Source organism: Acartia tonsa, chromosome 15, assembly GCF_053477335.1.
Source record: "Acartia tonsa isolate MP-2025a chromosome 15, ASM5347733v1, whole genome shotgun sequence".
NCBI classification, from domain to species: Eukaryota; Metazoa; Arthropoda; class Copepoda; order Calanoida; family Acartiidae; genus Acartia; species Acartia tonsa.
In genome coordinates this window covers 21,556,742-21,569,004 of record NC_137274.1, presented here as the reverse complement: position 1 = coordinate 21,569,004, position 12,263 = coordinate 21,556,742, and the positions used below count along the sequence as shown (strand labels likewise).

Sequence of the window (12,263 nt, the reverse complement as noted above, 5' to 3'; positions counted from 1 at the left end):
CCTGGAAAGTTATCCAAAAAAATTATTGAATATAAGTGAACTACTACCCAAAAGTAAACTTTAATCCCAAATAACCTATAGTCTCACATTGATACCTAGCCTAATAATCACGGAGTAAGCGATAAACTGGATATCAATCAATTTCAAAGTCAAACGGGAAGGTATATACCTGACAATACAGATGTTGATTGTGGGCGAGATAATTGTTGATGAGATGAGGAGTGAGACATTATTAAATGTGTTGAAGCAGGCCGAGCTATGCGTCCACCTTAAAATTAATCAGATTATATTAGAGGACCTAATATGTTACCTTGGGGCACTCCACTATCTTATAAAGCAACTAATATACTACCTTGCGACACTCCAATATATTATAAATGAGCTAATATGCTACCTTGGGGCACTCCACTAAATTATAAATTCTTTAGTCTAATCCTTTAAAGTAAAAACAAAAGTTTTTACCTGGTCCAGCAGGTGCCAGACCTGTGAGACTTGTCTGTGATCCACCCAGCAACAAGTTCTTCCCAACCAAATTATTGCTGTCTAAATTTTGATAAAAATTGCTGCCACCGGCCAACGGCTGCGGCGGCTGATGGGCAGTTCTGTCGACTGTACTGTGGCGGCTGGACCCGGTAAACTGTTGGTGCAACCATTCCTGAATAAAAAAGTATTTTGATAGAAAAATAGCCTAAAACCATCTAGATATAAAATATTCTAAAATCATTACAGGAACTATGTGAAGCTTACCTGAATAGAGCACCCAATCTATGTTAAGATCAGCTGTTTACAAAAAAAAATATCTAAAATGCCATTAGGCGCTTGCTAGTAGTTTTTTTTTGGAATTTTGGTGATTTCTCTTGGGAAATATAGTTATTAACCTTCCCAGGACCTTTGAGAAGCTATACTGTAAAGGAGAACCTATCGGTTCAGTAGTTAGCTAGAACACACACACACACACAAGATATCTAGTTACTTTATTATAGTTTTTACCTGGTTTTGATAATCGGAGCTGTGGTGGTGGAGTGCTGGGGTGCTCTTACTCCCAGGAATATGATTTCTCATCCCCCCAGAGGAGGAGGGTGGGGGCGGGGGTGCTGGTCCTCCCCCTCGGTTGGATATAACTGGACTGGGCTGGGAGAGTAGGGTGGCGAGACCGTGGAATATGGCCCCCTGAAAAAAAAATGTATTTTAAACATTTGGCGTTTTTCCACAAAGTACCTATCGAGCATTGACCCCCTTTCCCCCTAATTAATGATATAAATTGAAAATAAATGGGGCCTAATCCTGCCTGGCTACCTAGTACCCATTTTAACCTTTCTTTTATTAATACTGATATATAAAGGAACCCCCCCCCCCCCTGATTATATCTAATTTATTAAAGGGAGGAAGGGGGGGAATTCAGTGTTTATTTACACTTAACACTCCGGAACCTCTAACTCCGGTGCCCTAACCTTGCAAGGCTGCCAATTATCCAATATAGCCTAGGCTAAACTAAAATTATAAACAAACTAAACCACCATCATATTTAATTTTTTATTATCAGTAGGTAATTAAAAAGGGACTGTGTGTTGAGGCGTCAAATCAGCTGTAACTAACAACTGAATTAATTCAAAAAAATATTAATTCAGCTGATTTTTGGGAGGCAACGCTCCGCAGTAAAAAAAAGACCTTTTTTTAAAGATTTATTTTGCTTTTTTGCTACTTTATTCCTGTCGTAAAATAAAACTAAATAGTCTCTCTCACCTGGCGTGCAACTTCTAATGTGACAAAATTTCCAGTTTTCATCATTATTTCTGCCGCATGCTCCTAAAATAGATGATGATTATTAGCAAGCTAAATAGAAGACTAATTTTCCCTTGTCAATATATCCACAACTAGCGGCTACGTCCCTAAAGGCCTCTAATGGCACGTTAGATGTTTTTGATTTTAAAAATTTTCAATTTTTTTGTCATTTTATCTTGGGAGTGTGATGTATAGTCCCTTTCTTCCTGACTTGAGAGCAATGTATGTATTTTGTATATTAGCTTTTAGTTCTGGTATCCACGGTTTCGGAGCAAGTCATTGCTCTGCAACAGGATACGAACATAAAAGTGAACAGTTGTCTTAATATTAATGTTATTATTGTATGTTAACCTTGTATTGAATTAATACACTTTATAAGAATATTTAGCTGTTTGTTCTTGCTATTGCTACACGTCATTTTGGCGCAGTCGGTAGGATGAATCTACGGCTCAGATTTTCTTTTAATTGTATTATTTCTTTGCTTTAGTTTTGTTCAGGAATTTTTGGACGCCATGAAGGTGGACATTGATTATTACAAGAAGTTGTCCCCGGCGGAGAAGGAGGAGTATATGCTCCAATTGTTGGCCTCGCTGCAGGGTGATATTCATTCCAATGGGGATAAGCTGGATAATCTTACTGGAAGAATGGCGCCGCTGGAGGCAAAAGTTCAGGAATTGACGGATAATGTTGATACTAATGTTGCTGCGGTTACTGGACTGGCTACTCGGATGGACGATTTGGAGGATCGTCTTAATAAGGTGGTGGAGTCTAGTGTTGATAATGATATCAAGACTGAGGATGTGACCGTTGAGAATGAGTTTATGACTGGCCAGCAGCGAATTCTTGAAAAGATTGCCCAGCAGAATAGTTTGAATGACCAGCAGAATGGTTCGAATACCCAGCAGAATGGGTCGAATAACCAGCAGAATACCCAGCAGAATGGGTCGAATAACCAGCAGAATGGTTTAAATAACTCTATGCCGTGGCAGAGGACGGCTGGAGGATCTGGAGGATCAGAGGAGAAGCCTAAATTGTTTGGATTAGCTAACAGTATGGACGATTTCGAAGCTCGAACTGCTAATGAAAAATTTTGTTTTCTTGAACAAGAAAGTTTGGTGGTGTTGCCAACACTTTCTATGGACGATTTCAAAGCTCCAATTGCTAATGAAAAATTTTGTTTCCTTGAAAGAGAAAGTTTGGTGGTGTTGCCAACACTTTCTATGGTCATTTTCAAAGCTCCAATTGCTAATGAAAAATTTTGTTTCATTGAACAAAAAAGTTTGGTGGTGTTGCCAAACAGGTTAGGGGGGGGAGAGTGTATAGGTGGAGAGGACCAGGTAACAGTCAAGGAGATGGTGAACCAGGTCGAACCCCTGGTGAAGGAGAGATATGTGATGGTTAAGAACACCATGTCACCATCCTGTCCATTGAAGGACACCACGACACCATCCTGTCTAGTGAAGGACAACATGTGGGTGGAGGACACCAACATAATGTCCAGGGAAAGATATGTGCCGCCCTGGACATGTACTATGTTGGTGGAGGACACCATGAAAGGGGAAAAGGTGCCGCCCTGGACATGTACTATGTTGGTGGAGGACACCATGAAAGGGGAAAAGGTGCCGCCCTGGACTTGTATCAGCAGGGAGAGAAGGATAGACATGTGTTGTTAAAAAATTATCCTTTTATAGTTTGTTTCTACAGGGAGACAGTTGAGTATTGTTAAAAATTGTTAAAAATGTATTCTCTCTATCCTTTTATAGTTTGTTTCTACAGGGAGACAGTTGAGTATTGTTAAAAATTGTTAAAAATGTATTCTCTCTATCCTTTTATAGTTTGTTTCTACAGGGAGACAGTTGAGTATTGTTAAAAATTGTTAAAAATGTATTCTCTCTACAGTTTATTTCTTTCTACAATTTGCAGGGAAGCAAGGATTACATGTATTTCTTTCTATAGCTTATTCAGGACAGACGTGTATTGATTAAACGAGTATTTCTTTCTACAATTTGCAGGGAAGAAGGATTTTCTCTACAGTTTTGGATTATATCAACAGGATATACATGTACTACGGCCTACGGCGATTTGACGGCGGTGTGGCGGCGATTGATTTTTGTAGTTTTGCAATTAAGATATCTATAATTGAATAAGTTTTGTATCTGATAGATTTGACGGCTTATAAAAATGTATAGAAGTTGTGCTTCTGGAAGTATTTTTATTTAGGAAATAAAACTCGCAGATGTTATGTTGACATACAAATCATAGATTATTTGTGGAGCAACTTTTTCTAGAATGAACGAAAATTTATCTGCTATTGTTATATCCATGTATATTACTGATCTTACTCGATTTTTTGGGAATGAACGTCAATTTATTTGCCATTGTCGTATCCATTGCTAATCAATGTAGATCTCTGATATTATTTGAATTAGTGGGATAAATGTTAATTTATCTGCCATTGTTGTGTCCATGCATAAGGTTAGAAGTTATAACATGTAATAAACATATTGTTATATTCAATCTGAAATATTACAGTTTTGAAATCCATGTTCCTGTTAAAGCCAGGGAGAAATGTGATGTATAGTCCCTTTCTTCCTGACTTGAGAGCAATGTATGTATTTTGTATATTAGCTTTTAGTTCTGGTATCCACGGTTTCGGAGCAAGTCATTGCTCTGCAACAGGATACGAACATAAAAGTGAACAGTTGTCTTAATATTAATGTTATTATTGTATGTTAACCTTGTATTGAATTAATACACTTTATAAGAATATTTAGCTGTTTGTTCTTGCTATTGCTACACGTCAGGAGGGTGGTTGTACCCTCCCCCAAAATAGTTATAAACCTTCCCAGAACCCATGAGAATCTACCCTGTTAAGGAGAACCCGATCTGTTCAGCGGTTAGCGAGATCCTACGGTACAGACACACAAACAAACAGACAAACATCCTGTTACTTTAGTATAAGGATATACTATATCCATTGCTCTTACACAGACACACAGAGAAAAAGTTTGGAAATATTTAGTAAACAAAAATTAAATTGTCTTATATGGGAGAATCTACAAACATCAAACAGTCATCTATCTTAACACTTTTTATTTTTTTTGGTGTGAAATGTCAAAAACTTCACCCAAATTTTATTTGAGGTTCTAAAAGAACGACGGGATGGATTTGTTGATCTCAAAAATGTCCAGTTAAAAAATAGTTTCATTTCATTTCATGCATTAAAAAGCAAAAGAAAAAAAGTTTTGGGTGAAAATTTATGAAACTACATAGGTACATACCTAATAATTGTCAATTTTTATAACTTAGAAATTTAACAGAGAAAAATGAAATATGGTCAGGGAACCGAACCATGCACCTCCTCCGCCTTTTATACCTGAGTAATTCCGACCAGGCTGTGGCCGTCTACCGCCAGAAGTTGGTCTCCGGCTGCCAGCCGGCCATCCTGCCATGCGGCTCCGCCCTCAACAACTGCCTTGATGTAAATTCCAAGCCTGAAATACTTGTTTTTAAAATATGTTTTATATAAAGAAACAAGGATGACAACATCCATAAAAGCGAGGCAATGAAATGGTAGGAAAAACGAACATTAACACTTGTATAGTGTCAGAACTGATTCCTTAATAAGCAACTGTTTGGACAACATTTTAAGTAAAATTTGATGCAAAACGAATTAAATAGGTACAGGATACTGTTTAAGGACATACTTACATTTTTAAGAACTTTTTAAAGAAGCTTCACTTAAAACTTTGTATTATATTGTCCCAGGAATCCCAGGAACACCTTAACTGTTATATGAATCATCATAAGTTTGAAATCGATAGGACAATTCTAACCTAGTTAAATCAACGAAAAAAGCCAACTGTTACCAACGATCCGACCATAATTATAGACAAGCCTCGCTTAAAAAAAAAATATGCAGACAAAATTACAAGTACAAGACATTTATTGCATTAACATAGTCTAAAAATATGACATTTCAAACAAGGTTGAAAACAATCATGAAAACGAAGCTTAATAAATCAGAAAAGACAGACAAACGAACAGTAATATCCAACACTTGAATGAGCAATAATAGATCCATGTTAAAATCCCATTATTTTTTACGAATATCTCCGAGGATATAAAAATGAAAAATTTTCAGATTAAAACCAGTTTGTTAACCTCGAAGGAAAACTGTCTATAATACGATGCGATAAATAACTTTCTTTGACGGACGGACGTACTTTAAATCTCCAGAAGCTGTATATAAGAAATATTAAGGGATACAAAAATGGACGGTAAACAATACACATGCCCAATCATGTCAAACAAAATTTATTGAAAAGTTTGGACACTGCTAGTTTGCATCCAATCAAGCTAAATTCAATAAAAGTACCCAAATTTTTTGAGCCAACGAATAAGATCGTGTGGTTATAAAACTTTGAGTACCAGTGTAATTAAAAGACAACTAACAACCCCTTACCCTAAGCCCCCCCCCCCACTGGTTGTATTCGTACCTGTCCTGTCCCATGCCTTTAGCGGCCACTATAGACAGTCCCATCCCGTTGGTCTTGGTCAGCCTGATGGTCTGAACTTCTGGCGACGACTGGTCGTTGTACCGGTCATACCGGTCACCTCCTGGCGGCGGCGGGATGGGCGGAGACAGCCGCGAGTCAGCTGTCACTTGGGGTGGAGCCGGCAACATTGGACGGTTTACTCCACCTAAACGACATAAATAAATGTAATTGAGATACAATTATAAGATAACATCTTTGTACTTTTGTCTGAAGGGATAAGACAATGGCCGTTAAACTGATGTACTTCCCCAATAATGCACAAAATTACCCTTTTGTAGATTACAATTAGTGGTTGAAACGTTTGGACACTCAACTTAAAAATCCAATCAAAATTCAATATATATTCCCAAAAGTTGTTAAGCAAACCAATAAGAAAAGGGTATTATAAAACTTTGGGGACTAATGTAATGAACAGCCCATAGTCCCCACTCTCTCTCTCTCTAATGATTATACCTTGGTTATTGCCGGGGAATTGGTCAGGGGAATATCCTCTGTGTATGGATCTGTTGCTGCCCTGCAGGATGTTGTTGTTGTTGTTGCTCATGAATCCTGCCCCCAAAGTTTGGTCCACCATTGACAGCTCACTTGGAGATCTAGGTACACAGGATAGTTAGCATAGATAGATAGTTAGGAGAGCTAGATTGAGAAATAGGATAGTTTGGAAAGCTAAATAGATAGATAGTTGAAAGAGCTAGATAGATTAATAGTTTGGAAAGCTAGATAGATAGTTAGGAGAGATAGATATTATAGTTAGAACAGATAGTTAGTAAAGCTAGATGAGATATGAATGTGAGATAGATAGTTAGAACAGCTAGATAGATAGAGAGATAGTTAAGAGAGCAGATAGATAAATAGAATTGTTTGGAAAGCTAAATAGATTAAATAGGATAGATAGTTAGGAGAGCTAGATAGATAGATAGTTTGGAAAGCTTGATAGATAGTTAGAACAGATAGAGAGATAGTTAGGAAAGTTAGATAGATAATATAGATAGTTAGGAGAGTTAGATAGATAGTTAGGATAAATAGAGATCATGATAAATTGATAGATAGTTAGGAGTGCTAGATAGATAAATAGGATAGATAGATAAGATAGATAGTTAGAAGAGATAGATAGATACAGAGTACAGCTTTAGAGTCATCATAATTACCTAGGTACTATACTAAGATTTTGATTATCCATATAAATAGTCTAGTATACACTAGAGTATAGATATAGAGTCATTATAATTACCTAGGTACTATACTAAGATTTTGATTATCCATATAAATAGTCTAGTATCCACTAGAGTATAGATATAGAGATATCATAATTACCTAGGTACTAGGGATGGGAATCCGTCGAATTTTTGGGCCGGATTCGGATTCCGGATTCTGAAGGAATCCGTCAAAAAAAGTGACGGATTCTTGCGGATTCCGGATTCTTATTTTTGGCGGATTCCGGATTCGGATTCCGGATTCTAGCAGTATTTTAAATGGCCGTCCGTCACAGAGGGATAGCTTTTTTCATTAATTTAACACTATGTTACTTGGTTGAAGCCTTGATTTGTTTAAAGTGTTAAAGTGTTAAACATTTACATCACATTAGTAAAATTATTAAAATTTGTTATGTACAAAAAATTTAAGAGGGAGTTGTAAGAAAAAACTCAAGACGGTAATTTTAGCCTACCAATTTAGAATCCGGAATCCGCTATAAAAAACGGATTCCGGATCCGGATTCGGATTCCAAAATAGGCCGAAAATTGGGCGGATTCCGGATTCGGATTCCGGATCCGGATTCCCATCACTACTAGGTACTATACTAAGATTTTGATTATCCATATAAATAGTCTAGTATACACTAGAGTATAGATATAGAGTCATCATAATTACCTAGGTACTATACTAAGATTTTGATTATCCATATAAATAGTCTAGTATACACTAGAGTACAGCTTTAGAGTCATCATAATTACCTAGGTACTATACTAAGATTTTGATTATCCATATAAATAGTCCAGTGTCCACTGGAGGAAGGTTGTGGGGTCATCACACATAATCCAGCATTCTAAATATTAGAATTAATGTTATCTATTATTTAAAGTAGTAGTTTTTTTTTTCTTAATTATTACTGAACTGATTGGGTTCTCTTTTTTAGGTAAGTGGGGCTAGGAACTAGGGTTGGGCCGGATATCCGGTGTGGCCGGATATCCGGCCAGATATCCGGCCATTTTCAATATCCGGCCGGATACCGGATATTGAAACTATCCGGCCGGATATCCGGCAATATAATCTTTTATATTTTACAACAAAAATCTCTGTTTTTTAAAATCTTAAATGGCTGTAATTTTCTTTTTATTGAAGCTAGAAGAAAATTTTTTTCTGAATATGTTTATCTTTATGTAAATTTTATATTAAAAATCTCAAAACATAAATTTTGGCGATGGCAGCAGTACTTGGCAGCTGCCAGCCGCAAACCGACGGTTGGCAGGTAAACGGCAACGTGTTTTATGAAATTGTAATAAGTCATGAAGATATATAAAAAGCTTAAGTTTAAAATTTAAAATCTTCAAGTAAAAAGTTGCGGTCACAGAAACCATTTAAAGATTTCTGGACACCTAAAGGTTCAGAACTTGCAGGATTATACCTGGAACCTGAAATCGACTTGAACATCTATATTACATATGAGGATGTACGACTATAGGATAGTTTAGTATGAAATGCTTTGTTTAAGTAAAAAAAATATTTTTACTTTTTACCTGAATGACCTTACCAGATTTGCTGGCATCCTGTGCCTGCCAGGAAGGAGGTATTAAAAATTTTCAACTCTTAGTTATGTGTCATACCCATATTTCGAAAGTCACTCAGTTGTAGCCCTCTACCTTTTATACACAGAAAATGGGATAGAAAAAAACAGAGGGGGGGCAGGCATTTAACGCCACCTCCCCGCCCATCCTCCAACCGTTAGGGGTTGATATTACATATTGAGGGTAGTAATAGTTAATTAGATTTATTTGCTATGGAGATTTAATAGTTACTTATTTTTTAAGTTTTAACCTTAATTTTATCCTATTATATAAAGTAGTAAGCTTTTTTTGTCTGTAGCGAAGGATCTCGCTAACTGATGAACCGATATGGTTCGATATGGTTCTCCTTTTTAGGTCCCAGGGTGGTTTTAGTCCGTTTAATTTTTATAAAAAAGTCGTTGTAAGGTTTTAAGTTATTTTTCTGCACTTTCATATCCTTTCTAATATCCCTAGATACTAGGGACGCAGCCGCTAGTATAATATAAAACACCAGTTTATGAAGAATTTTTTTGCGGGTATAGTCCCTTTCGTGGCAACACCCCTTAAGGAGCGATTATTCGTATTTTCACAGTAGCTTTCCTCCTATTTCTAGCCCCTTGCAGGGGACTCTAACCTTGCGTGGCCAATTGCCTAGCCCTGCGGGGCAATCACCTAACCAAATATAACCTAACCTAACCTAAAATAACCTATTAAAAGCAATTTTAAAAATACAACGAATCGCCCCTTAAGGTGCGTTGCTACGAATGGGACTATATCCTTTTTTGTTACTTTAATATGTAGTAATTTGGCCGGTTATCCGGTAAATTGGCCGGATAACCGGATATCCGGCGTTGGCCGGATATCCGGCCGGATACCGGATATCCGGTATTTGAAATCAGCCGGATATCCGGTATCCGGTATCCGGCCAAAAAACTATCCGGCCCAACCCTACTAGGAACTCTAATAACCCTGCAGGAACCCCCCCCCCTCACCCTAATGATGTCACAGAACCTAACTACAATACCTGAAGAGGGGCTAGGAACTCAAATAGCCTTACGCCCCCCCCCCCCCTCATCTAATGATGTCACAGAACCTAACTACAATACCTGAAGAGGGGCTAGGAACTCGAATAGCCCTACGCCCCCCCCCCCTCACCCTAATGATATCACAGAACCTAACTACAGTACCTGAAGTGGAGCTAGGAACTCAAATAACCCTGCGGGGACCCCCCAAATGATGTCACATACCTAACTATAACACCTGAAGTGGGGCAAGAAACTCAAATATCCCTACGGCCCCCCCCCCCTCACCCTTATTATGTCACAGAACCTAACACTACAATACCTGAAGAGGGGCTAGGAACTCAAATAACCCTGCGGGAACCATTCTAATGATGTCACTGAACCTAATTATATATACAATACCTGAAGTGGAGCTAGGAACTCAAATAGCCCTGCAGGAACCCCCCTAATTATGTCACAGCTGTAATTGTCCTCTGGAAGAAGGAATGGAAGCTGCAGAACAAAATCTTCCTCCAACCGAACCTGAAAACATAACCAATCCTTACAATACAGTAACAGGATGTGACTGTCTGTATGTCTGTTTGTTTGTTTGTCTGTCTGTTTGTATCGAAGTATCTCGCTAACTGCTGAACCGATCAGGTTCTCCTTTAAAGGGTAGCTTCTCTTAGGTCCTTGGAAGGTTTATAACTATTTTTGGGAAGGGTACCACCACCCTCCCAAGGTAAAATACGCGAAAAAAATGGCCGCCATTTTTTCTAATTGAAAAACCGGCTTGTACAGTGTACCTGTCTGCCCTCGCAACGTGTGAGTTTATCAACAGTATTTATTCTCTGTCACCCTGACTATTGAATCAATGAGCTCTGTTATTATACTGTGTTTTTGTACTATGTTTTTTGTTGTTGAAAATTCTGTCTTTTTTCCACAATTTAACTGGTTAAAACCGTAAGTACTTTTAAATTGTCCGCGGACTTTTCTAGAAAACCCAGATTTTTGCCAACCCTGTTATAAGTCTATCTGTTCTTAATAAGTGCGAAAAAAATGACCGCCATTTTTATAGTTGTAAAACTGGTTTGTACCTGTCTGCCCTTGCTACGTGTAAGTTCATCTACATTATTCCATTAAGCTCTTATTCAAATACGCTTATTCAGTTAAACTGTTCATAATTATGAACATTTCATAAATAAATTTTTGGTCAAAATTAAGAACAGTTTTGACTTTATGGGGGAAGAACATCAACTTATTATAATATTGCCGCCATTTTTTTGTAGTTGTAAAACCGGTTCGTACCTGTCTGCCCTCGCTACGTGTGAGTTCATCCACAGTATTCTCTGCCACCCTGACTATTGTATCAATGAGCTCTGTGCTGATAGGAGCTTCTGCGTCAGCTGTGTGGTAGTGACTCAGCAAATATCTACAAATTAAAACAGTTAGATAATATCATGGATATACATTTCCAGTAAAGTTTCAAAAAAGATTAACATCCGGTGGATTAGAACCGGTTCTCAGACATACTGAAAAGTCATGTCAGTACAGCGTCGTATTACGGACAATTTTCCATGAATAATAAAAATCAGAAATTAATACCAGTTTTAATCTCCTAGTATTTCATTTTAATATCCATGGAAAGTTGTTTATAATACGATACGATAAATATTAATAATCATCCTAATAAAATAGATACATTAACATATTTAATTACACTCTGCTTTTTTATAAGTGCTTCATTTTTAAGTAACTAGAAAGGTAAAAAGTGAGAGGTTTTTTTCCCATTTTTTCTTTAGTTCTTAACATAGACAAGATAGGTATTATCAATCATAAATCCATAAAAATGTTCTAGGGGCACTTGTAGTGAAGGGGAAGGGTAAGTCGGCTCAAACCCCACATATTTAATTTCAGTGTTTTTCAGGAGCGATTTATCTTGGACGTGAAGGTGGTACCCATCCCTAAAATAGTTAAAAACCTTCCAGAACCTATGAGAAGCTACATTGTAAAGAAGGTTCAGCAGTTACATTCTTCTGTACAAACAGACAGACAAAAAGACATACATCCTGTTAATTTTAAATAAGGATTGTGTTGACGTCAGTGTTTACAACATCTCCCCCCCCCCCTCACAAGAGCAGAGCTACTGCAAGTGTACC

General features: G+C 37.4%; 1 protein-coding gene across 1 annotated transcript in view; it reads right to left on the bottom strand.

The window, feature by feature from the left end:
• Positions 1 to 12,263, bottom strand: part of LOC145306993 (afadin-like) — a 43,484-nt gene that overhangs the window by 7,444 nt on the left and 23,777 nt on the right. Inside the window, exons 31-39 of the mRNA XM_080149335.1 lie at positions 11,413 to 11,536; positions 10,528 to 10,647; positions 8,307 to 8,385; positions 6,282 to 6,441; positions 5,159 to 5,276; positions 1,744 to 1,806; positions 991 to 1,170; positions 463 to 655; positions 170 to 268 (exon numbers count right to left, since the gene is read on the bottom strand). Of these exons, the coding sequence (XP_080005461.1) occupies positions 170 to 268; positions 463 to 655; positions 991 to 1,170; positions 1,744 to 1,806; positions 5,159 to 5,276; positions 6,282 to 6,441; positions 8,307 to 8,385; positions 10,528 to 10,647; positions 11,413 to 11,536 (1,136 nt within the window). The remainder of the gene's footprint in view (positions 1 to 169; positions 269 to 462; positions 656 to 990; positions 1,171 to 1,743; positions 1,807 to 5,158; positions 5,277 to 6,281; positions 6,442 to 8,306; positions 8,386 to 10,527; positions 10,648 to 11,412; positions 11,537 to 12,263) is intronic.